This window comes from Lycium ferocissimum, chromosome 12, assembly GCF_029784015.1.
Source record: "Lycium ferocissimum isolate CSIRO_LF1 chromosome 12, AGI_CSIRO_Lferr_CH_V1, whole genome shotgun sequence".
In the NCBI taxonomy this organism is placed as follows: Eukaryota; Viridiplantae; Streptophyta; class Magnoliopsida; order Solanales; family Solanaceae; genus Lycium; species Lycium ferocissimum.
In genome coordinates, this window is record NC_081353.1 from 37,843,552 (window position 1) to 37,868,332 (window position 24,781).

The 24,781-nt window shown below is 32.7% G+C and overlaps 4 protein-coding genes and 2 non-coding genes across 6 annotated transcripts; 1 reads left to right on the forward strand and 5 right to left on the reverse strand.

Moving 5' to 3' along the window:
* Positions 1-1,527: 1,527 nt before the first annotated feature.
* On the reverse strand, positions 1,528-1,629 carry LOC132041271 (U6 spliceosomal RNA). The gene has a single exon (XR_009410971.1). It is a non-coding gene; the product is annotated as a U6 spliceosomal RNA (small nuclear RNA).
* Positions 1,630-2,852: 1,223 nt separating this feature from the next.
* On the forward strand, positions 2,853-8,065 carry LOC132039022 (histone-lysine N-methyltransferase family member SUVH9-like). Its single transcript, XM_059429555.1, has 3 exons — positions 2,853-3,380; positions 4,654-6,332; positions 7,380-8,065. The coding sequence occupies exons 1-2, from the start codon at positions 3,057-3,059 to the stop codon at positions 6,265-6,267; spliced, it is 1,938 nt and encodes a 645-aa protein (XP_059285538.1). The 5' UTR covers positions 2,853-3,056; the 3' UTR covers positions 6,268-6,332; positions 7,380-8,065.
* A 1,479-nt stretch (positions 8,066-9,544) lies between these two features.
* On the reverse strand, positions 9,545-9,626 carry TRNAS-AGA (transfer RNA serine (anticodon AGA)). Its single transcript has one exon. It is a non-coding gene; the product is annotated as a tRNA-Ser (tRNA).
* Positions 9,627-10,010: 384 nt separating this feature from the next.
* LOC132040685 (auxin-responsive protein IAA13-like) lies at positions 10,011-13,090 on the reverse strand. The gene is made up of 4 exons (XM_059431340.1): positions 12,726-13,090; positions 11,651-11,949; positions 10,868-10,985; positions 10,011-10,306 (listed from the first exon to the last, which is right to left on the reverse strand). The coding sequence occupies exons 1-4, from the start codon at positions 13,004-13,006 to the stop codon at positions 10,237-10,239; spliced, it is 768 nt and encodes a 255-aa protein (XP_059287323.1). The 5' UTR covers positions 13,007-13,090; the 3' UTR covers positions 10,011-10,236.
* A 5,841-nt stretch (positions 13,091-18,931) lies between these two features.
* On the reverse strand, positions 18,932-21,693 carry LOC132040344 (uncharacterized). The gene is made up of 2 exons (XM_059430978.1): positions 20,760-21,693; positions 18,932-20,224 (listed from the first exon to the last, which is right to left on the reverse strand). Exons 1-2 carry the CDS (start codon positions 21,129-21,131, stop codon positions 18,953-18,955), a joined length of 1,644 nt encoding a protein of 547 aa, XP_059286961.1. The 5' UTR covers positions 21,132-21,693; the 3' UTR covers positions 18,932-18,952.
* Positions 21,694-22,836: 1,143 nt separating this feature from the next.
* On the reverse strand, positions 22,837-24,523 carry LOC132039943 (pathogenesis-related protein STH-2-like). The gene is made up of 2 exons (XM_059430502.1): positions 24,246-24,523; positions 22,837-23,267 (listed from the first exon to the last, which is right to left on the reverse strand). The coding sequence occupies exons 1-2, from the start codon at positions 24,427-24,429 to the stop codon at positions 22,969-22,971; spliced, it is 483 nt and encodes a 160-aa protein (XP_059286485.1). The 5' UTR covers positions 24,430-24,523; the 3' UTR covers positions 22,837-22,968.
* Positions 24,524-24,781: the final 258 nt, after the last annotated feature.

Consider the following 24,781-nt stretch of genomic DNA (forward strand, 5'->3'; position numbering starts at 1 on the left):
TATTTTAAGTATATTTATTTTAGTGAACATAACAAATAAATGACATGGCGGGAACAACCAATATTTAGATTAGATCTATAATATAAAAAAAAAAAAGCTCGTATGGTTACTTTTGAGACAAGGATCAATATGGCTAGTCCTTTTTTTTTGGACATTATTTTTTTTTTTTAATATGGGGTTCACTTTTTTTTTTTTTTTTTTTTTATTGTATTTTGATTAATATGGGCCCATTTTTTATATTGCTAGTAGGTTTTGGACATTATTAGTTTGCACATGGATAATATATATATATATATATATATATACACACACTATGTTCAAAACACGATTAATATAAATAATTTGGAGCTAAAACTTTATTATATTAGTGTTTGCTACGAATACAAAGTCCGTACGTTTTTTTTGACATTGTTTGTTTTTTAATATGGGATTCACTTATTTTTTTTTTATATTGTTTTTATTAATTGTCTGGAATAATAGACTTTTTTACTTTATTTTTTTTAATGTTCAAAACACGATTAATATAACATTGTAGTTTGTGATCCGTATATAAAACTTTATTATATTAGTGTTTGTTACGAATACAAAATTTGCACCTTTTTTTTTTGTTTGTTTTTTAATAGGATTCACTTTTTTTTTATGTTGCTTGATTTTGTTAATATGGGGTCCACTTTTTTTTTACCCGTGAGTTTGGAGACGGTGGGTTGCACTTTTTTTACCTTTTTTTTTTTTTTTTTTAATATTGGTTGGTTTGTGTTTAATATGTGGGCCCACAACTAAATTGTAATGTTCCGTATCTAAAACTTTATTATATTAGTGTTTGCTACTAAAAATCTCGTAACATTGTTTATTTTTTTAATATTGGTTGGATCAAATATTAGTTGATTTGTGTTTAATAATATGTAGGTGTTGCACCAAAGTGGTGCTTCTATATAGTAGTAAAGTAATTACTAGTTGTTCTATGTTGTCAACAAAACAAAAAAATAAAATAAAAATTAAGTAACTAAGTAAAGGTCGACTATATTAATTTGTTAACATTAAAATCAACCTATCAAACACAACCTTTGAATTAGCTAAATAAGATTGTTACAACTACAATTAATAGAATCATGCAATAAACAACCAGCTCTATAAATTACTAGACAAGGATCAACATGGATAGCTACTTCCATAATAGTAGGTCATCATAGGGAACATGCAAAAATAATGGAGCAAAGCTAGACATACATGCTTAGTTATTGTTGGAATAATAGACTAACGTTAGTCTAACAATTTCAGTAGTTATTAAAACATTTTTAATAGTTTTAATAGATGGAATAATCTAAACAACTACTAAAGTTGTTGGGATCAATTTAGTAGGTGTTCCGACAACTTTAAATCTTGCTTAGTTATTGTACAATTTCAATAATTGTTAGAATAACTTTACTAGTTGTTCGAACAACTCTGTAGCTTTACAACTCTAACAGTCTGCAAGACCACATTTTTCTTCTTGTGGAAGGTTATAGTGCGATCTTTCTTTCCTTCTTCTTCAATTTGAATCATTTCTCAATTTGAGCGTGTCATCATTGCACAGGGGTATGCTAATTTTCTATGTGTCGTTCCAATTTTATCGAATGTTTCGGAGGGAACAGTTATGGGTGATCTAAAATCTCCCAAAATCACCTTCAATAATTTCAGAATTTGGTATTTAGCTTTCCTAATATGTTTCTAATGATTTTGAACAATGTCCGCTTAATAACAAGAAGTAAGTTTTTATATTACAAATTATCAACTCTAACACAACTAACAATGACGTTTCAAATATCTTCCATCAATCTCATTTCAAATACTAGCATTTAGCAACTGATTAAATACTAATGAGTAACACTTACTCAATTTTACAAAAAATCACCAACAAATTAAACTTTGGTTGCATTCACAAATTTGGAACCAAGAACTTCTGAACTCAACAATGGAAGAAAATGGACATTGGAGGGTGAGTTTTTTCTTTTTAGGATAAAGTTTTAAATTTTTTATGTAAGTGCGAAAATATAAGCAAAAAAAGCTTGAGATTGCCAGAAAATATCTCTTAGCTAAGATCTTAAAACTTGAGTCATTCCAAAATCATCTGTCCTTTTCTCATTTACATGGCAAATGAAATTCACCAGTTTTGTTTGTTTTCCATCGAAATGAGATCCGTTGGAGGTCTCGAGTTCGAGCGCTAGATACGAAAAAAATTCTTGGTAGGAAGCGTTTTTTAGAAATGGGCCCTACCCCATAAGAATCTAGATATAATCGGGCTCCAATACGGATATCGAACACCGTACGGGAAAAAAAAAAAAAAGGACCTCAATTCTACACCACCAAGAGTTTCCCTAAAAATCAACTTACCGCTTCACTTTAAACAGTTCACTTTAAACAATATAGTACATTCTTCCTCTTTTTTCCTAATTGACTTTTCTAAATGTGTTTATTTTACTCTTAATGACAACTAAAATTTGTTTATTTACATCAACAATAAAGAATATGAGAAAAATACTACTTTTTTTGTATCAATTTATATGATACACTTTCCTTTTTAGTCTGTCTAACAAATAATGATACATTTCTATAGTTAGAAATAATCTAATTTAAAACTCTCTTTTACCCTTTATGAAATGATCTACTGCCATACAAAATTTTAAAAGATTAATTTCTTTTTTAAACTTTATGCCTAATCAAATTATATCACATAAATTGAACCGGATAAAGTACTAATGAATTACCGTAATACTTTCTAAAGTTTCCTAAATCCACCCTTAAATTTGAAAAAAAGGACATTTTTGAAAACAGATTGGATATTACGTAACACAATAAAGGTAAAGATACTCCTTCACTTTCTATTTGAGCAAATATTTTCTGTCTTTCAGACAAAATCCTTTGTTCTCATTTCCATGGAGAAATGAAATCTCAACACTACTCTCCAAAACCCTAAAACCACACTAAATTTTCCCCAACCTTTCTTCTTCACATGAGCTAACAAAAAAAAAAAAAAAAAAAATTAAAAAAAATCCAGTTTTCTTTGTTTTTCTTCTTCTATGGAAATGGGTTCAGTTATTCCATTTGAAGACCTAAATTTACCTACACCGACAAAGATTATTTACCCTAAAATTGAACCGAAACCCGAACCGGTTGATGAATTTACAAACCCTAATTCGAATTTCAATTTCAGTAATGCGAATGCTACTAGTTCTCAAGCTTTACTAAGTACAAATATGTTGGAAAATGGTGGTGTACATTCGGAATATAATAGAATATCTAAGTTATTTACAACTGCTTTTGCTCAATCAAATGGAAATGTTGTTCAACCTTTTCATGACCCGGATTGTCGTGCAATTGTACCCGTTAGTGATGATTCTCAGGTAAGGTTTTCAAATTTTAGCCCGTTATAATTGTGTGTTATCAATTAGGCCACATTTTAAATTGGGTCATTTTGTTAAAGAAATAGAAATTTGGTTTGTGTTTTTAGTTGAAATTGATCTAATGCGTTTATTGCCCTAAGCAATGTTTTGGGTCGGGCCGGGTCGACCCGTTTGAGCTGCTTTTGCTCAAAGAAATGTAGATGTTGTTGAAGCTTTTGATGAACCGGATTGTCGTGCAATTGTACCCGTTAGCAATGATACCCAGGTAGGATTTTCAAATTTAGCCCATTATAAGTGTAATTTAATTAGGGCACATTTGGGTCATTTTGTTAAAGAGATAGAAGGGAATTTCTTTGTTATTTTCGTTTGTATTGATTTGGGAATAGGATAGTAATTGTTAAGTTAAAATTGGTCTAATGGGTTTATTGCCCATATCAATGTTTTGGGTTGGGCGGGCCGGGTCGACCCATTTGAGCTTTCAAATTTAGCCCATTATATGTGTAATCAATTAGGGCACATTCTAAGTTTGGGTCATTTTGTGAAAGAAATAGAAGGGAATTTCTTTGTTAGTTTGGTTTGTGTTGATTTGGGGTTATGATAGTAATTGTTAAGTTAAAATTAGTCTAATGGGTTTATTGCCCGTATCAATGTTTTGGGTCGGGTCGGGTCGACCCGTTTGGCTTTTGATGACCCGAATTGTCGAGCAATTGTACCTGTTAGCAATGATTCACAGGTAGGGTTTTCAAATTTAGCCCATTATATGTGTAATCAATTAGGGAACATTTTGAGTTTGGGTCATGTTGTTAAAGAAATTTTTTGTTAATTTGATTTGTGTTGATTTGGGGTTATGATAATTGTTTAGTTAAGATTAATCTAATGTATACATTGCCTGAATAAATTTTTTGGGTCGGTCGGGTCGGATCGACCCGTTTAATTTGTCAACTTTGATTCGACCCACCGCCCATTTGACATGTTTATTATCAGGTAGGTTTGTTCAATTTAGCCCATACAAGTGTAATTAATTAGGGCACATTCTTGATTAATTCATTGATAAGTTCGGGTCAATTTAAATTAACTCATATAGCAATGTTTTGGGTGGGTGTTCGGGTCGACCTGTTTTAAGTTGTCAACTTCGATTCGACCCACCGCCCATTTGACATGCTTATTCTTAGTGAAATTTTTCATACATTCAAAGTTTTGCGCAAAAGTTACTGGTTGCTGTGAACCCGTAAGTTTTAACTTTGGATTCTGCAGTTGACATGCTTATTCTCAGGTTTCTGATATCGTCGCTGCAAGAAGGAAGTATGAGAAGCGGTCATCGGAGTTGGTCAGAGTGACAGATCTTAAACCGGAGGATGATCAATTTTATCGGGACCAGTTTCGAAAAACACGGATGCTTTATGATTCTCTACGAATTCTTGCATTTTTAGAAGACGAAAACAACCAACAACATTTGGGTGGTCCTAGCAGACAGACGAGAGCAAGAGGGGACTTAAAGGCAGCACAAATGATGAGGGAACATGGACTATGGCTGCATCGTGATAAGCGCACTGTTGGTGCAATCCCCGGAGTGATTGTCGGTGACTTGTTCATATATCGAATGGAGCTTTGTGTGGTAGGATTACATGGGACCCCTCAAGCTGGGATTGATTATCTTCCTGCTAATCAGAGCTCAAACGGGGAGCCAATTGCCACAAGTGTAATTGCTTCGGGAGGTTATGAGGATGATGAAGATGCAGGGGATGTGATTATATATACAGGGCAAGGTGGACAGGATAAGAACTCACGGCAAGTCATGCATCAAAAATTGGAAGGTGGGAATTTGGCATTAGAGAGGAGCATGCACTATGGAATTGAGGTGAGGGTAATCCGTGGCTTTAAATATGCAGGTAGTTCTAGTGGTAAAGTGTATGTGTATGACGGACTCTATAGAATTACCGAATCTTGGTTTGATGTGGGTAAGTCTGGGTTTGGAGTGTACAAGTTTAAGCTTGTTAGGATTGAGAATCAGCCAGATATGGGAAGTGCTGTTCTTAGATTTGCAGAGTCTCTCAGGACCAGACCGCTAGAGGTAAGGCCTCTGGGATATATTAGTCTTGATATATCAAGGAGAAAGGAAAATTTGCCTGTATTTTTGTTCAATGATATTGATAATGATCGTGATCCTGCTTGTTTTGACTATCTGTTGAAGACTGTATTTCCTCCACACGTCTATCAGCATGCGAATGGTTCAGGTTGTGAGTGCACTGATGGGTGTGGGAATAATTGCTTTTGCGCAATGAAAAATGGTGGACACTTAGCATATGATATGAATGGGATCTTGTTGAGAGGAAAGCCAGTTATATTTGAATGTGGACCCCATTGTTCATGTCCGTCAACTTGTCGGAATCGAGTTAGCCAGAAAGGGGTGAGGAACAGGTTTGAAGTGTTTCGGTCTAGGGAGACTGGTTGGGGGGTTAGGTCGTTGGACCTCATAGTAGCAGGGTCTTTTATTTGTGAATATACTGGTGTTGTGCTCACACAAGAGCAAGCTCAAATATTTACAATGAATGGTGATAGTTTAATCTATCCAAGTAATTTTGCTGAGAGATGGGCGGAATGGGGAGATTTGTCTCAAATAGATTCTAATTACGTCCGACCGGCGTACCCTTCCATTCCTCCTTTGGATTTTGCGATGGATGTATCTAGAATGAGGAATTTAGCCTGTTACATGAGTCACAGTTCAAGCCCCAATGTTCTAGTTCAACCTGTGCTGTATGATCATAATAATGTATCTTTCCCTCACCTCATGCTCTTTGCAATGGAGAATATCCCTCCCCTAAGGGAGCTCAGCATTGATTATGGAATGCCTGATGATTCAACAGCGAAGCTTGCCATCTGCAATTGACTACCTCATAGGAATTCATATAGTTTTGAATGTCATACGCAGCATAGCCATTTTTGCCACATCAGGTAAGCAACCATTAATAGTTAGTAAATCCTGTAAATTATCAGAGTCATCATAATGTTTTCTCGAATTGCTCTTTTTGCAATTAGATTCTGTAAATTCTTACTGTAGCTGCATGTGGTCTTTGTTCTTTGCATCCCTCTTCATATGCTGATTGAAGTCCTTTGCACTTTGACTACCTCTTGGGCATATTAGAGTCCTTGCTTTACAATTGTAGAATCCATGCAAGCTATTGAGTCTGCATCAATAGATTAGTAATAAAGGCATTTCGGAGGCATTTGACTGTGCTTCCGTCTGAATGATTTTGAATCGGATTTCCTTTAATGATTCAGAACCAGATTACAGTTCTATTGGCTCTAATTTTTCCTAATAGTACATTTTACTCTTTGCTTTCTATATCTAAGAAAGCTTCCAATTTAGCCGTGAAGAATTATATACAGTAAAAGAATTGAACTTTTGAAATATTAACATGCACCAAACTGGACAAAAGAAGAGTGTGGCTATACCATATTGCATTAGTTTCTTTGTGCTTTAGTACCAAATAGCATTATCTGCTATGTATTTAGGAGTACTTGCATACTATGAATACTATTAATGTTCTCATTTTAGGAGTGTTTCTGTTGAAGTACCTTAAACAGATTGAAACTCGTCTCCGGCAGTACATTTTCTGATAAGTAACAGTAATGTACTCACCTTGCTTCTGTATGCTTTCTTGATGATTGTGGATCTTGTTTGGTGCTACTTTTCTTATACATAGTTCTGTTCTTCCTTGCTGATCTATTCACTTGCATGTATGATGGAGGACCTATGAAAATTATAATTTATTTGAGTGAAGTGAACTTCATAGAAGATAGACCGAAGAAAACAATAAATTCTTAGAACATTTTTTTAACCTCTGTTTACATGTTCTATATCCTGGTTTTGGATACCAGTGTACTCGATGCTGATACCTTTTTTATGTTGGAGAAATTTAGTAAGCTACCGACCCGTGGTGGTCACTAACAGCAATTTTAGCTTAACTTTCACCTGATGTTGGATTATTTCTCGTGCAGATGGAGGGCGGTTGTTGCCAAACCTTTTCCCTGTTTCCTTTGTTCGATAATACTCACAATGTTGATGATAGAATCTAGTCCACATAACGAAGATAGAAGATATCAAGGTGTGGTTAATGACTAACTGAGAAGATAGAAGAAAGCTTTGTGAAGCAAGATCCTGCAGTATGAAACTCTTTCACCAACGTATCTCATTAGTAAAACTAACCTCGGAGTAATATTCTTGGCGATAGTAAGAACTTTTGTGTTGTAGTATTAGCTACTTCTTGTTTGTGTCTCACATTGTCAAAAAAGGAAAAATGTATTAGCTTGTAAATATGAAGACCGATCTTCATATGATTGTGTACAGAAATTTGTATCAATCCTCTGTCACAGATTGTTGTAATCCAGATCAAATGCTTTTTTTGTTGTTCGTCAAGTTAACGGAGGAGGTATAGCTAGATGGTGTCAAATTTGGAGTGCATGGATTTACAAGGATTGAAGAGGTAGACTAAATTTTGATGATTCTATATTCAATTTTTTCCCTTCTGAATATGGTAAATGCTAGCTATCACAAAGGATGAGTACTTGATACTGAAGGTTTATTCATTGTTTACCCGATTGAAAGTACACTGAACAAACTTACTGTCAAGATGGTGTCAACTTTCTAATTCTTGTTATACTTGAAACATTATTGTTATCTGATGCATTGGATGTCATATTATATGTATATTTATAGTTTACGAGGGGAAGCAAAAGTTGATAATTGGAATGGTGTTTACTCTTTTATTTCTGTAAATTTGTTTCTATTGGATAACTTGTTACAAGGTTAACAATCACCAAAAGGGAAAATTTTGTTTTAGAATTAGTTGTGTTTGGATTTGGTTTGTTCTAAAGTCAGTCTTGTTGAAGAATCACTGAACGCTTAAAAGAAGTTTTAATATGATTAGAACTGCTAGGAAAATTCACTAAACATTTTTATTTCCTAATTAGTTAGAGAAAATGACTTTTTTTTTTTGGGATAAGGGTCAAAAACACATCTCTTAACTTTTTTTTTTTTTTTTTAATTTTGTTGTGAGAGTTTTTTACCTGAACTATCATCAACTACTCGCTCTGTTTATTTTTACTTGTTAACTATATTAAGAATAAATTCACTTTTACTTGTCCACTTTAGCATATCAAGAAAAGACAATTATTTTTTCTTGTTTTACCCTTAACATTACTTATTTATTTCCAAATCATTCTCCGAGTCTAAAGAGACTATACGGCAATTAATACGGTAATTATAATAAAATACACACTTCATTTATTAATTTTTAGGGGGCGTGCAAATTCAAAAGTTGACAACTGAAAGTGAACGGAGGGAGAATTAACAAAACACAACTCAACTATCAATTGTTCACTAGGTGATAGTGGAAACTAAAAAAAAAGTGATACAATTAAAGTATGTTTTTGACCCTTTTAACTCTTATTTTTTTTTCCTAGCAATAAGACCAAATAGAGAGCAGGGGCTAAAAGATGTCTAGACGTAACTATAAAATTCCTGATTCTAATTGTCACAATTAGGAAACTTATAAGGTAGCATGTGGATTGATATATTTAAAATCAAAACTTGTTTTATTTTGGTTGAAATCGAACTTTTTTCAACATAATCCAAAAAGTAATTTGACAGAAACGCAAGAAAAGAACACGTTAAATTGTTCGGCAAAAACCAACTACTTGTCCGAAAACAATCCAATATCTAATAATCATTTAATTTTCTTGTTCAAAAAGCTCTTTTAACCAAACTTTTAAGGGAACTGTTAACCCCAAATAAAGCTCACAAAACTTATGTTAATATGCTTAGATGTAGTATAAACCATGTGCTAAATTCTGTGAAATTAAAACACGGTGTTAAAAGTTGGCTGATACAGACAAATGTCCGTTTTTTGGTCTCAGTTTAGATTTTATCATTTTTAAAAGTTGTGCAAATATAACCCATAGAAAATTATCCTTCCGAACAACACTAGACATGCATGTCTAGTGTTTGCTAAGACATACAATTTAACTGTGTTTCTAACGTTTGCAATAACTAACTACAAAATTTTAGACCATGACCTAATATTTTTCTCATAGGATTTTCAGTTTGCTAAAAAAAATGTTTCGTTCACACGCTGCAAAATAAATAAAAAGGTGGAAAAAACCAACGTGGTCGGCAGGATTCGAACCTGCGCGGGCAAAGCCCACATGATTTCTAGTCATGCCCGATAACCACTCCGGCACGACCACTTCATGTTGTATGAGTTACTTAATACGTTTCATATTCTGAATATACTTATTTCCTAATGAAGGTTAGCTTTATATTACAAACATCATGCAGTTTAAACTTCAATGAAATCTTGAAAATATACTTTAAAGTTGTTAAATTCTCAAAATATCTATTTGTTGATTTGTCGTCCCAATTTTTGCTTTGTTAATTTGGAGTGTACGTATAGTAACTCATTCGACGAAGTTATCACGAATGATATTTCTAAGTCTTATCAAGCTTTATACGATGCCAAAAGGTCCATATTAAAAATGGAATCTTGTTATATATCTTTTCGGCTTGATCTTCTACACCAACGGAATATATTACTTAATGCATTTCCATATTTACATTATGAGACAAAAGGGTCGAGCAAACATTTGTATCAACTATAAGGGGTTTTAAGAACTAACTTCAACAGAGCTTACATTAGATAGAAAAAATGATTGCAAAACAAAACTATTAAAAAGTACTCCCTAAATGTGTACTCTTTGCTTTCTCTACTTGTACTGTTTTCCGATATGGTCTTTCCAAGCTATGGTTTCATTTCATTTGCTAAGTGAACTGGATCGATTTTCTTTGTGTCTCCATGTTCTACATACCAAGTCCTTTGGCCTCAGTAGTCCTCATGATTCTTAGCCTTTTCACAGTGCTCAGAAACATCCTACAAGACAATAAAAACAATGTAAGCAAAGACAATACAAAATTTGAAGTTTATGAGTTCCTACACAGACCTCGAGTGTATATATATAATAATAAATGACCTTCCGGTTAAATATTTATAGATATTTAGTAGATTGTTAATATATATACAGAGTTACGCGAAAGCTATTGAGTTCTGGTGAACACGCACTTACAATATATCCTAGATTCACCACGGCATGTAAGAACCGATTAAGGAGACTGAAATTGCAAAAGTAGAGTTTATCTTTTGTCCTATTTCTTCTTCTTTTCTTTTTTTCCCACATTTTTAATGGCTAGGCGGAACGCGGAAAAATGAAGTTTCATCTTAGGTTTTTTAAAAAGTAGAATGATAGAGCTTCATTTAATTAAGGTCAATCTAGACTAGAGACATACCTACTTTAAGATAATGCATTGTCGTTTTGCATAACAAATTTGATTCACCAAAAGAGTTCGAATTTCCATATACATTGATTATGCATAATTTCATTTGTATGACAAGATTTTAACTATAGAGCACTAAATTAAGAGAAATATTTCTTACCCCCATGGAACGTCTCCAACAAGCATCCAGTCTCCATCTTTATCCTCATATGTGAGAACAAACCCTGATGATCCATCCAAGAGCTTACATGACTTTTTTACTTGTTCATTTTCTCCACCTATTTCAAAAAATGACAAATGCAATTGAGCATTATACAATTTCCAACAAGAACAATCATACTAACATATACTATCAACTTACTAGTCAATTCTTCCTTTTTACATCTAGCCAAGTTTTTACACTGGAAACATTTTGAATCCCAAATATAATCAGGGTCAGATCCAGAGTTTATGTTTGGTAGGTTCAGTCTATAAGTTTTACTATTGAATGTACTGTACTTATGAAATTATGGGCTCGAAACTCATGTATTCGTTCAATTTTTACTAATTTTCCACATATTTATGTTTCGTGGCAAATTACTGCCAACAAAGGAGGTTGCATTGTCTCTAAGCTAAAACGTTATTCAAGAAGAAAAAAAAAAGTGTCATTGCCGAGATTCGAAAAATCGCAGGCGCCTCATCACTGATCCGAAATCTCCATTTGTTAAGGGGATGCAAAAATAATATTTGTACATGAATAAAAAATTCACCGTATATATATAGTGCAATTTTCCGACGAAGGGGTTCGATTGCCATCTTCCAAATATGCACTACTTTTGAAGGATCGATCCAACATGCACCCATCACTATTTTTGAAGAGTCCGAACCACATAGTGTTTGAGTGCTAACATCATAAGACTTCAATCAAATTTATTAACTATATATGGTAGATATCTCAACTTACAATTAGTAGAATTTGTAGTTTTGGTTGATTTGAAGAACATCTCCTCCAAGGTTTTGCCTAAGGTTTCATAGCAAGTATGAGAACCCAAATCAACTTTTCTTCCAATTGGCAATCCATCCATATTCACCTTCACAAAATCTGCCTCATTCTTGGTATTTCCATGATTAATTTTCTTCTTTGAACTCTCCATCTCTTTGTTCCCACTAGCTCCATTTTCTTCTTGATCAGCATTTGTAATCTTTGATTGATTAAAACTATTCATCCTGTAAGTCCTTATTGGTGGCCATCCCACAACCTGACTGCTTGAAAAAATGCAAATGAATCAATTATACTCTATCCATCAAGGCAAATATAAATACTTATATCAATGATTAATCTAACCCAACATGTCAAAAGTGGAAAAGAGAGTTCAAGATAAACCTATATAAGCTATTTAACCGAATTAATTTACATAGAAAAACATCTCATAATGTATTTAACCAAAAAATAAATTATGTTAATAAGGTGGTAACTAGTGTATATCTACTAGTTAATCATTTTATTTTGTTCTAAAAGACAATGGTATTTCTTTTTTAGTTTTGGATTTTCATTTTACAATTGATGGACATATATAAATATACTTCTGTAGCAAATAAAAAGAGACTTCTTTAATTAAGGCGACAAGTTCTCTCGTCTATTCTTGGTAGGTGCCAAAATTTATCTTTCTTTTCTAAATTCCGAGTTCAATCACATTGCCAGATAGTAAATAATAAGATAAACAACATTAAAGTAAAGAACATAATCACTTTTCATGTACTCATAGTATATTCAAAAATCACTCGTCTGACTAATTCAAATTTTAGCCACATAAAGGCCATCAAACGGAAGTGATTCCTGTCAAAAGTTTTTTTATTTCCAAATTTCGAACCCAAAATCTTTCTTAAGAGTTTAGGAATCATATTCATGCCACTACACCTTTGACGAGAAATACTAATCAATTCAGAAGCACAACTCAAGGAAAAAGTCCTAAAATAATCACCTAAATTTACCAAAGAACTCTATATAACTTGTATTAGCAGAATACATAAATTCTAACCTGGAACTTGTAGAAGCATTTCCAGTATTCTCAGTACTAGAATCAACACACATATTATTAACTGTCCCTGTAATAAATCCATTAGGAAAGTCTTTAGCAGTCAAGATACTACCATACTCACACCATGTTCTTGATGATTTCTTAGCCTTTGTTAGACTTGGGCCCAGGCCCAAACCCAACTCAAGCCCAGTTTCATCAGTGTAAGATGAATAATCATGGTCCATTTTTGATACACTTGAACTTGTGTCATCACCACCTAGTAAACCAAGTGTTGTTTCCATGAGAAGGGGTTCAAGTTTTTTTTTTCTTTATGAGAAAAAAATGAAGTTCAATAGATTGATGAGAATGAAGTGATGATATATATATTGGGAGAGATCCATTATAAATAAAAATATAAAAGTGATGGAAATGATGGTTATACATGGGACCCATATGTTTGCCATTGAGCCAAGCACATTTAAAAAAAAAAAAAAATGTATAGTAGATGAATTCTTCCTCTTCAAGTTTCATTTGCATTCATTTTATTTTTTTCACTCATTTGCTTTTGCCATAATGTACTTGAATGTGTTATTTCCATGCCCCCATATAGCTTTTAAAGAACTTTCTCCTTTCTCGTTCGTTTTTTGTCCAAATGTTGGGACTAAACTTGCAATGAATATAATTTCCTTAGTACCAACGACGAAATGATAAGTTTATATTACTTCATTCTCAATTAAAGATTTTGAGTTTGAGGTTGTTTTTTTTATAGAGAGCATTTTACTCTTGAATTGAAAATTTTGATGTGAATTTGAATTAGCCGTGCTTCAAAACGAATAGTTAACACCGAATGAGAAAAAGAAAAAAGAAGACCATTTCCTCAACTCCTTGAAAATTCGATAATTTATTGTTTTTATCCTTTAAAGACTAATAATTACAATAAGTAACTTCTCCTATGAATTATGATGGTTTTGGTTCACATATTAACTATACGTAAATTATAATGCAAAGATTGTTATGGAATAATTAACAATAATAAAATTATGATTCATGAACTACTTGTTTTAAAAGATATTTGTCTTTAAATAGTTTAATTTTCGCATTATTAATATAAATTAATACATAAACTCTTGCATAATTTAATATGAATCTTATAATATTTTCTTATTTAGAAATTGTTTAATTCTACATTTTTTTATTTTGTTTTAATGATATAATTTATGGATACACCCACATAAATATCTATTGGTTATTTGTATTATATTTTGAATAAAAAAAATTATATTATAAAGGAAGGATCGAAGCTAGTGATGTTTGTGGACCCATATATGTCCGCCATTGAGCCAAACACTCTTTTCAAACAGATCAATTCTTCTTCTTCAAGTTTCATTTGCATTCATTTCAATTTCTCATTCATCATTTTCCATTCCCCTTTTTAGTCTCTGATTTATTTTGCCATGTTTTTGCCTTTATTACTCGCAAGTGTTTTTCCATGTCCCCTGCCTTTCTCTACTCAACTTGTGTCTGAAATTAAGCTACATACTAACATGTTTCCTATCTTTAGATGCATTATTTTATGTAGATATTGAGGTTTATTTTCTGCAGGTAGATTCGGATAAAATAAGTTGATATAGTTTAGAGCGAGTGTAGTTTGTTATATAGGTAGTTATACGGGTAGAAGCGAATTCAAAATTTGAACATTATAAGTTCAAGTTCAAAATTCTAGCACAACTTATTGGACTACTGGTTCGAGATTTATTATTCGTACTTATTTAGCAATTCTTCTTCTTCTTCTCCTTTTTTTTTTTACTGAATGTATGAGAAGTCGATAAATTTGCTATTTTATTTGCCTTGGGGAAGTGACCTTACAGTTATATCTGACTACAATTTACAAATTCTTTGATAGCTTATTGCATATGGGCCCCCCTAAACTTGTCCCCTTTTTTCTATTTTGGCACTTTAACTAAGTGTTATTCCTATTGGACCCTTGAACTTGGCTTCAAGTGTATCTATCAAACATAATCCGACTTACATAATATATATGGTGATTTTCAATTTTATTAGTCTTGCGTGGAATGTCAATCGCATCCTACGTGGAAAATTCAACCAATTAAAACGCCCCACCCATTTTAATTATACACAAAAGACCGCACATATATATGAGGAATTAGATATGCCAGATTTTAGCCTGCATATCTAATTTTAATAGGTAAAGATGTTCCTAATTATTCCACGAAAGCTTAGTACTCCGCTGATTGATCAGGTAAGCCATTCATGACCACTAAACTCAGTTTATATTAGGCTTCAGATATACACATTAGATGCGATTTTCCACATCAGAGGTATAATTAAAATGAGTGGGATGTTTTAATTGGTTGAATTTTTCAGGTAGGATGCGATTGACATTCACGCGCAAGGCTAAAAAAATTGAAACTCACCATATGTATTATGTAAGTCGGATTGTGTTTGATAGACACAATTGAGGCCAAGTTCAAGGGTTCAATAGGAACAACACTTAGTTGAGGTGCCAAAATAAAAAAAAGAGCAAATTTAGAGGGCCGCATATGCATTAAGTCTTCTTTGATTGATTTTCAATATTTAATGAACTTATACTTTTCAGACAAATTCTCTTCCTTCTTGTGGTTTGTCAGATGATTCGGTACGTGTTTGGGCTTCGACTATTCTAAATTCGCGCAATTAATGTAAGTTTTATTAAAGGGCAAAACACACTTTATCAGAATTTTTTATTTTCTGGGCACGTATTCGAAATCTCCAATTAAAGATAGAGAAATTTTATCCTTCTCACTGTAAATCTTGAGAGTAACTTTCACTTTTATGAGTTTTATTTATATAAAAAAGGTTGCAAGGAAAAAGGGAAAAAGATCAATGGTGTCTGATATAACTTTTGATTTTTCTACTCCCTTGTTTTTCTCATGGAAAAAAGCAAAATTGGTGTGAATCAAAAAATTGAAACATTGAGAGGAAAAATTCAAAGGAGGTGTACTTAAAGTAGAAAGCTCTCTAATCGCTGGCATTGTCTCTAGAAAACATGTTCATTTGATGGATTATTATATTACATAAAAGTTAATTTGGACAGAATGATAATATTTGGTCCGACAAAGATCATATGTAAGATACAGAACTTTAATGTGGTTAGTTATATAATTAGCTTAAGATAACAAAGAATCTATTTCGAGGCCTGCAGGATGTGGCAAGGATTTTTTTACTGTCGCATAAAAAGTTACTGTTCCTTCCGTTTTCGTTTACTTGTTCAACATATTAAAAATAATAATTTTTTTTACTTAGTCTATTTTATCAAAATCAAGAAAAAATAGTTATATTCTTCTATATTACTCTTATCGTTATTTTTTTTAATATTTATAATACTAGTAATTGAGTTTAAATTTTCAAAGTTTAGTAAATATGAGATGAAACTTGTGCTTGTTATGTGTGTGAGAGAAGTATGATGACCTAGATAATAAAAGACTAATGGAGAAAGCTCATTAAGAGCCCGTTTGGCCTTTTTTCTTTGTTTCAAAAATTTAAAATAGCTTTCATTATATTAATGATAGACTTTTTAAATTTCTTTTGAAGATGAATTTCAAGTTTGAAAGCCTAGTTTTAATTAGTTTTTCAAGTGTTTATTTTCTTCAACTCACAAAACTTCTATCTTTTTAAAATTAACTTCAACTCCGAAATACTTTTTTTTGTTTCAAAAATCACATCTTTTATATCCAAACACCCGCTAAGACTTTTTAAATGCCTAGAAATCTTAATTAAGCATTTGTAATGACACAAAACAAACCAAAGGATTTAGAATATCTGAATTAATCAAGCTTAGGTGTCTCAACTTTAGCATAAAGCATAAAAAGCATGGTTATATATATAATGTCTAAAGGTTGATTCTTTTCACAAGCCAAAAGCATATATATTCTACTATATTAATTTGTTTGGCTTCTCCATACTTTATTTGCTTTCTTTGTGTTGTCTGTCTATTATTTGGAAGACAACTATCACTCACCCTTTTGCTTTCAAAAAGAGAGACCTAAAAACCATTTACCAGTAGTCTCTGGGCCATGCACCAAGCCACCCAACTTGAATTAAATAAAACAATTTCTTTCTTTATTGTGTTAGTTTTTTTCCTCTTTTGGAGTAATACTAAAATACTAATATGACCCCAAAAAGTCCAAGCAACATATATGAAGTATTTAGTTAATTATTTGGTACCAGAGGTTAATCCAGTATTTAATTATATGTGTTCATGACTGGGGTTTCACCATTGAACACATCACATTGTCTAAGTTATGAGTTCATACTTTAATACTCCATTATAAATCCAAGTTTAGGTTTTATGGGTTCAAATGAATTCATAACAATATTACTAGACCCATCCCTACTTGGGATAATCATTCAATAAAAAATGTATCTTTATCTAGGAGCCTCAAATTCTTTCTTTGCTTTGATTTTGATGAAATTTTTTCAGTTAAAATGGGTTGCTCGTACCTATTTGTTTGATAAATAGTGAACAAACAAAGTTTAGCATATAAAGGGATTTCACGAGTCAGGATAATGGGTCGGATAGGAGGTTTTTGATTAAAATAAGTTTGATTTAATATTTCTAGTTTTTGGCTTAAGAAATCAGGTGTCACGTTATTAAAAAGTACCAGTGTATATCACTTTCCGCTTGAGTAACCTTTTGAGTGAAATAAAAAAGATAAGTGATGTTTCTGATAAAAAAAAGTAGTAATAATATATTCACCTATTTCCAATAATTTAATAGAGGTTTTAACAATGACCTTCATTATTTATGCTTAAGGTGAGAAGAAAAATTATTTCTGAAGGACAACTTTCACTTTTTTGTCTAACTTCACTTTCAATTTATTTATTTATATTTTGGTTGAAATTACTACTCAAATATTGTCCAAACAGGCAAATACCAACTATTCCAAGTAGAACTCAAAAAGGACGAAAAAAGAAAATAAAAAATAGAATTCCAAATACAAACCGACAAAAGTCACGTGACTCGGAGAATGTTAGATGCCACGAAAGCAGACAGCTAACGCGGCTGACCACGTGGATTTGGGACCCACATTACTCACCTGTCTTCAAGGATCTGTTATAGTTCCAGACAGCTAGGACTTGGTACCAATTTATACTTTTTTCTTTTTCGATATTAAAATATTTTGTTTCTTTTCTTTAATTGACCTGCGATAGGTAGATGGGGTGGGCTATGATGAATATAGTAAAAATCAATCCTTATTCCGTACTCCCTCTCACTGACCTGAAACATATATAAATCATGTATTCTTCAAAGATTGCCGGGTATACGGGGACCATCAAAGAAGTGCCTCAACGTGCCGTAGCTGTTATTTTGACTCTTTTTATGCAATTATGAAGTCTACGGAACTTTATGAATCCTAACACAACTTATCCTTTTTGGAGCTGACGTGACAAATTATGCGAGCCGCTCGACGAAGCTAACTCACTCATTCTCTAGAAAATTGAATCGAAATTATCGAAGCAAATAACGTTTTAAGAAACTAAATATTGACAATATCAAATCGAAATACTTAAAAGTCGTACCAAACTGACCAACAAATACCCCTAATTTGAGCCATGTGCCGTTAAAAAAAATAAATTTAGCAATGAACATAAGAGGAGTGAATTATAGACTGGCCACGTTCTGCTTTAGAGCCCGTTTGATTAGTCAATAAAGAAAGTGGCTTTTAAAGATAAGTGCTTAAAGATTTTAAGTGCCGAAAGTTATTTTATAAATAAGCGATTACGTGCTCGGATAAAAGCGTTTTTAAAGGGCTTTTTAAAAGTAAGGGTAGTATTGGAATTAATAGAAAATATAAGGGATAAAAGGATAAAGTTGTTGGTCAAACCAAAATGACTTTTAAGCCAAAAAAATAAATTGTATTGAGCAACTTTTGATTTTCGCTTATTTTAAGTACTTTTTAACTTAATTTAAGCTATTTTCTATTTTTGTCAAACACTCAAATAAGTTAAAGTTGACTTATAAGTTGGTTTGACCAACTTATAAGTCAATCCAAACGGGCTCTTAGAAACCAAAATGGAAAACATAATGATACAAATTTCTTATTAAATTAAAACAATAATACTGAATATTTTCTCTTTGGAAAAGCGGCATCTTCAAGTATGGATGCTCTCTCCTTCAAAATACAATAGCAAAGAATGTGTTTTCCTTCGTTTTCCTTTCCCTTATTTTAGGTTTGGGCTTGGGCTTTTTACACCCATGACCTGCTTGCAACTGATGGGCTTTGAAACTTTGGGTTCATACTTTTCTTTTTGGGCTTTCCACAAATGCATTGACATTCATAACCATAAAAGTTACCAAAGCAAGAAAACAAGCCACTCCCACCATCAGTGTGCCTTCTCGTGTGGCGTCCGGTCGAATGGTAGCTACTCGATGCCATCCCTCGATCGTATAGAGGTGGTAACTCGGTCCGCCACCTCTCGAGCTTCGACCGGAGCCCTTCGACGCTTTCGTCTAAACTCCAACCATCCAAAACTGAGCTCTTTTCTTCTTCTAATGGGTATTTCTTTTCAGCCATAGCAGCAGCCACTTCTGAGGGTGAAGGCCCAACTTCTGAATCAGACCACATTGAATGGGCCTTAAATGGGCCTCCAAATACAAACTTCCCATTATGTCCTGGCCCAAGTCCTTTTGGGCCTCCATAATCAAATCCACCATTTCTTGTCATGGGCTTTCCAATTACTGTTGTTTGTTTCTCTTTTGGCAAGTCCCCAGTAATTCCCAAGCCTTTGGGCTTTATTGTAACTGACTTTTCATCAACTGCTTTAGTGGTTGGTGAGTCAGTGCCATTAGTCTTCTTTTCATTTGTGGGCTTTTCTTTGTCACCAAGTTCTAACTCTATAAGTTTGAGCTTGGGCTTTTCCTCTTTGGGCCTATTGTTGTCTTTGGGCTTGGGCCTTTCATCTTTGGGCCTGTTTATAAGACTAGATGACTCTTTACTCACAATTGAATCACTTAGTACTGAACCAGACTTACCTTTTTTATCTTTTGTTTTTGGTTTTTCCCTTAGCTCTGCCCCACTTATCACAGAACTTGCTTTCCCTTTTTTCTTCATCATGTGTTTTGGTGGCTCAAATGAAATACTAAGTATTGAGCTTTCTTTTTCTACAGCCACAGCCTTCTTTTTTAGAGGAACTGCCGCAACTAATGAACTGTTAGCCATTGAGACACTATCGAACGTGACACGTTCGCTACGTTCACTCCTTGTCCGACGGAGTATAGGTTTTAATGCAGTGAAGTTGTTGTTGTTGGTGGTGTTATTGTTATCGCCCTTGTTGTTATTTTGAGTTTCTATATTTTTTTCGTTGTAGTTGGGAAGATCTGCATCTTCGTCCATCAAATCGCGATATCCAACTGCTGACATACTCAATTGTCTATATAATGGCATGCTTCTCATAGTTCCACCAAGTAACGTTACACCAATGTTTAATATTCCCTGGGGACGCCCTGATGGACGTCGTATCTATATCCAAAAAAAAGATCGAAAAAAAGAAATGTCAATTTCACATATTTAATTGACGAATTATTGTGAATTATATACATTGACATCAATACCTAAACATTAGAATGCAACATAATTGTTAAAGCAAATCTTTCATTTGTTTAAGAAAACAGGTAAGCAATTTTTACCTTTATACCTAACTCATTATCACATATGCAGCTTTTCAAAATATTAAGATATTTATACATACATTAAAGCGTATGACAAAACTAATGAAGTTCATTTCTTGTTACAGTAATATGAGGTTTCAAAAAGGGTATATTGAAATAGTCCTAAGAAAGAATCAACATCAAACAATGGAGATATTCCACAATTTCATCTATAATTTTTTTCTGAATCATATAAAAGTTAGATAAAACAAAGGGATGATTTTAGAGAGGAAGATTAAATAGGTACATGCATGCATGCAACTTTCCGCATGCACGTAAACAAATATTCACAAGAAAACGAAATCAAAGAGATGAAATATAAGTAGAAGAAAACAGAAAGGACAAACCTGAAGTGCAACAAAACGCATGCCAATATGGTGTTGTTGTTGCAACCTAGTAGGAGGAGGGATAAGATTTCCGACAAGTACACGAACGGAGCCAACGAGCGAATCACGGAACCAATGAACGGAAAAAATATCAATTTGAACGGCAGAAGTATCCTGCCTTAGAAATTCATCATCTACCCGAAAAACAAATTTATCGTTCCACGTGGGGTTGTTACCACCTTCGGCATCAACCCCAGTGGTGAGTTTTCGGGTAGGGTGGACCCACGCGGACGCGTAGGTTTTCATTTTCTTGGACACGGGTTCCAAATCTTGGGCGGAGATGATGTTTACCTCCAATAATTGGAACGGTTTCAAGACTCCCTTGGGAGGCATTTTGAAATGCTGATGGTGGCGGTGGTGATGGTTGTGATTGGTGATTGTGGAATGGAAAATTATATTTCCGCTCGCCGCCCGTGGTTGATGGGACGACGAGGGAAAAATTTGGCATTAACGTGGAAGAAGACCCCGAGGGAAATTGGGGAAGGAGAGGAAGGTGATTTTTCGAGAGGACATTAAAGAAAAAAAGCGAATACAGAGGGAGTAGTAATTGAATTCAAAGTCTTTTTTTGACCATTAAGGTTATCAACACATTTGGATGATTTGTAATCCTTTAATTTAAATGTTGTCTAGTCAATAATCGTGGACCTTTAGTTTTACTTTAGACGAAAATCTTGTCATTCTATGTGAAAATTTCACAAAAAAAAAAAAAAATCAGTTTGAGCAAAGGAGCACGTGTATTTTTTATTTTTTTTGTTTTGTTTTTTGATGAACCATGTTTAATTTGATGCCTAATTTTTTTTTTTCTCTGCATCGGTCATCCTTCTTTTAACTCTTATTTTTATTGAGCTCAAAAAGATACTCCTAACATTGTTGTATCACATATTATCCATTTTTGACCAAAATGTCTTCCAGCCCAATTTGTTTGACACGTTTCTCTTTAGAGAGTCAAATTTTTTAAATTTGACTGTGTGTTTGAACATATAATCGTTAAATTTTTTGAAATAAAATTTATATATTCGAAACTTCGCAAAAAGTACTATAAATCACCAAAATTAACAGTTTAAAATATTTAAAAGACATATGAAAAAATCACGGTCAAAAAACAACTCGTTTGACTCTTGAAAAACGAAAAGTGTCAATTAAATTGGGATTGTTGGAGTTTGATTTTATAACTTATGATACCCACTCCTTCCCAATTTATATGAAGCTGTTTGATTGAGAACAAAGTTTACGAAAAAAAAAAGACTTTGGAAACTTGGAGTCTAAAATAAGTCATAAAAATTTCTGTGGCTATAAATTATTTCATTAAGAGTAATATTAAAAGTTTGAAGTTAAGTTGTTATTAAATATGAAAAGATGTCATTCTTTATTGAATTGACTAAAAAGGCTGAAAGAGTGTCACATAAATTGACACGGTAAAAATATGTAATTTCTTTTTCTTCTGAATTTTCAATTGTTACTTTATTCGCACGTGCAGTAATTTCTCCAGATCGAATATGTTTTAGCAGAGATTTTGGACTTTTAAGAGCTTAAACATAATAAAGTATGCAAGACCATTGTTCATGAATATATGCCGTTGAAAATCATGATGTGAACGTTGGAAACTATAGGCAGAGACGGGAATAATTGGTTGTTAGTGTTCAATTCAAAAAGGAACGAAAGAGTAAATTACATGGACTATTCAACATGCTTGTTATTTTTGCCAAAAGAAGAACCATGCTTGTTAAGTGAATATTTTTCACTGTGCCTAACAGAAAAATTCTTATTTTGATTTGAATTCTTTTTTCTGTTTCTTCAAATTCTTAGGGTTTATCTAAACAATCTCTCCACCCCATAAAGGTATACCTACATCACTGGGTACGTTGTTGTTGTTTATTTGTACAATTGTATTGCATTTTTTACCCTATAAATCCATTTTAGTTCAAAGAACCAATTGTCTGACAAAAAATAATAGCCACATACAATCGATATATTACTATTTCATATACAATTAATTTCTGTGTTACAATCCCTTTTGTTTCTAAACCAAACAACCCAGTAGTATAAAAAATATTTATAATATAATCTCATGATGCATATATTATAAGTTAAAACACAACACAAATTACTCAAATTCAAATCCAAAATGCCAAAAATTAAACTTGGAACTCTTGAAGAATTGATAAAATTATTAAACATAGGCAGTAGGATTAGCAATGAGATATGCTTCAACAACCTTGACAAGTTCAACATCTTTCTCTTTGCCTTCTTTGATTTGTTCTTCCTTCACTATAAAATCACCATTTGTGTGGTATTCACTTATAGTCTTGCAAATGCATCCTCCATTTTCAGATCCTTCAAATCTAACATCATAGGAAATGTGTTCCAAATTTTCTCCAAGAACTTCTCCTTCGATTAATGAATATTTGATTATCATGTTCTTGTCGTCAATGACATGGATCTTGTGTTTCAAGTACTTTATCGGATATCCTGCCATCATCAAAATAACAAATAGCAAATTATTTTCTATCTAATTTTATTTATCGGCAGAGCCAGGATTTGAAACTGATTAGTTCTAAATTTTACTCTTTTTAAGTTACTGGTTACGTTCTAAAGTTATAATCTGACATATTCAATGATTTTGTTAGATAGAATATCAGAGTTTAAACCAAAGTTATTGGGTTTGGCCGACCCGTAAAAGACACTCTAGTTCTGCCCCTATTTCTTAGTCATTAATTTTATAAGATAATACTTTAATTTTATACTCCTACTATATTTTGTTTAATTTTAATTAATCTATTCTCTAAATGTTTGAGAAGTTATATTATTGGACTTGCATTTTTCATGTTACCAATTTACTTTTGTGCCTCCTATCATATAAAATCTAGAGAATTACGAAGCTAAACGGAACATTTGCGGTGGCTAAGTCGCCATAGAAAGTGGAAAAGTCGTCCCAAAGACTTTTCTTTGAAGATAGTAGTGAGGGAATCAGAATTTTCATTAGAGAGGCCAAAGAAGTCAAGAATATTCATCATATAGTATATATACATCAAAAAGCCGTTTTACATGTTTACATAGTGTTATTTTCAGCAAAGTATATGATCAACTGACATCCTTTGGTCAAGGATTGTTCTGTAACTATGAGAATGGTTTGTTCAGTCACTGAAACTTACTTGTGGAAACTAGACGGGTCATGAGTAACTAAAATCATCGTGGAAAACATTTGTCACCTTTTTTTCCATTGATCAAATGGTATTGGTATCCTAATGAGGAAATAGTGAAACTAGAACTACTTTAACTATTTAAGCAAAAAAAAAAAAAAAATTAGCTTGCAATTAACTTTCACATTACATAATATTTCTCTTCATTTCTATCATCTTAATTTATATCAATCACCATGAAAATCAAGATTCTTGATTTGAAACGACTTCGTAAAAAAGTTAATTAAATTAGAAGAAAATTAGTAACCTTCAACGAAGTTCATCTTCTTGATGCATCCATCACCATCATCACCTGCAACAGTCTCAATATTTTTTATAGCTTGTGACATCAACTTTGGTAAAAGGTTGTCTGCATCAAGAGCCAAAGCATTGAAAATCCTAGCTGGATCAACTAGTGTTGCAATATCTTGTGTAAAAGTAGTAACACCCATGATTAATTTTTCCTTAAAATAAATAGAAGTTTTAAGATAAAAGATAAATAATTATGAAAGGAAGGTAACTAGAACTAAATTTGCTCAATTGAGAAAGTTTGGGCTGTATGGATAATGAAATTTGAGAAGGTATTTATAGGATAATTTGGAGTGAGACTTTTATTTAAGTCAATCAGTCAACAAGTCAACTCTTTCAATTTCAACATTCAAAGCACTCCATTGTAGACTTTTGAACAAGTTTATAGGTTGGCAACTCTAGCTAAAAATCCTTACTTTGCGGAGATTGATTTTATGGCCCATTATAGAAATCTTGTAGTTTTATGACACTTTAATTTCACATAAGATTCATAAA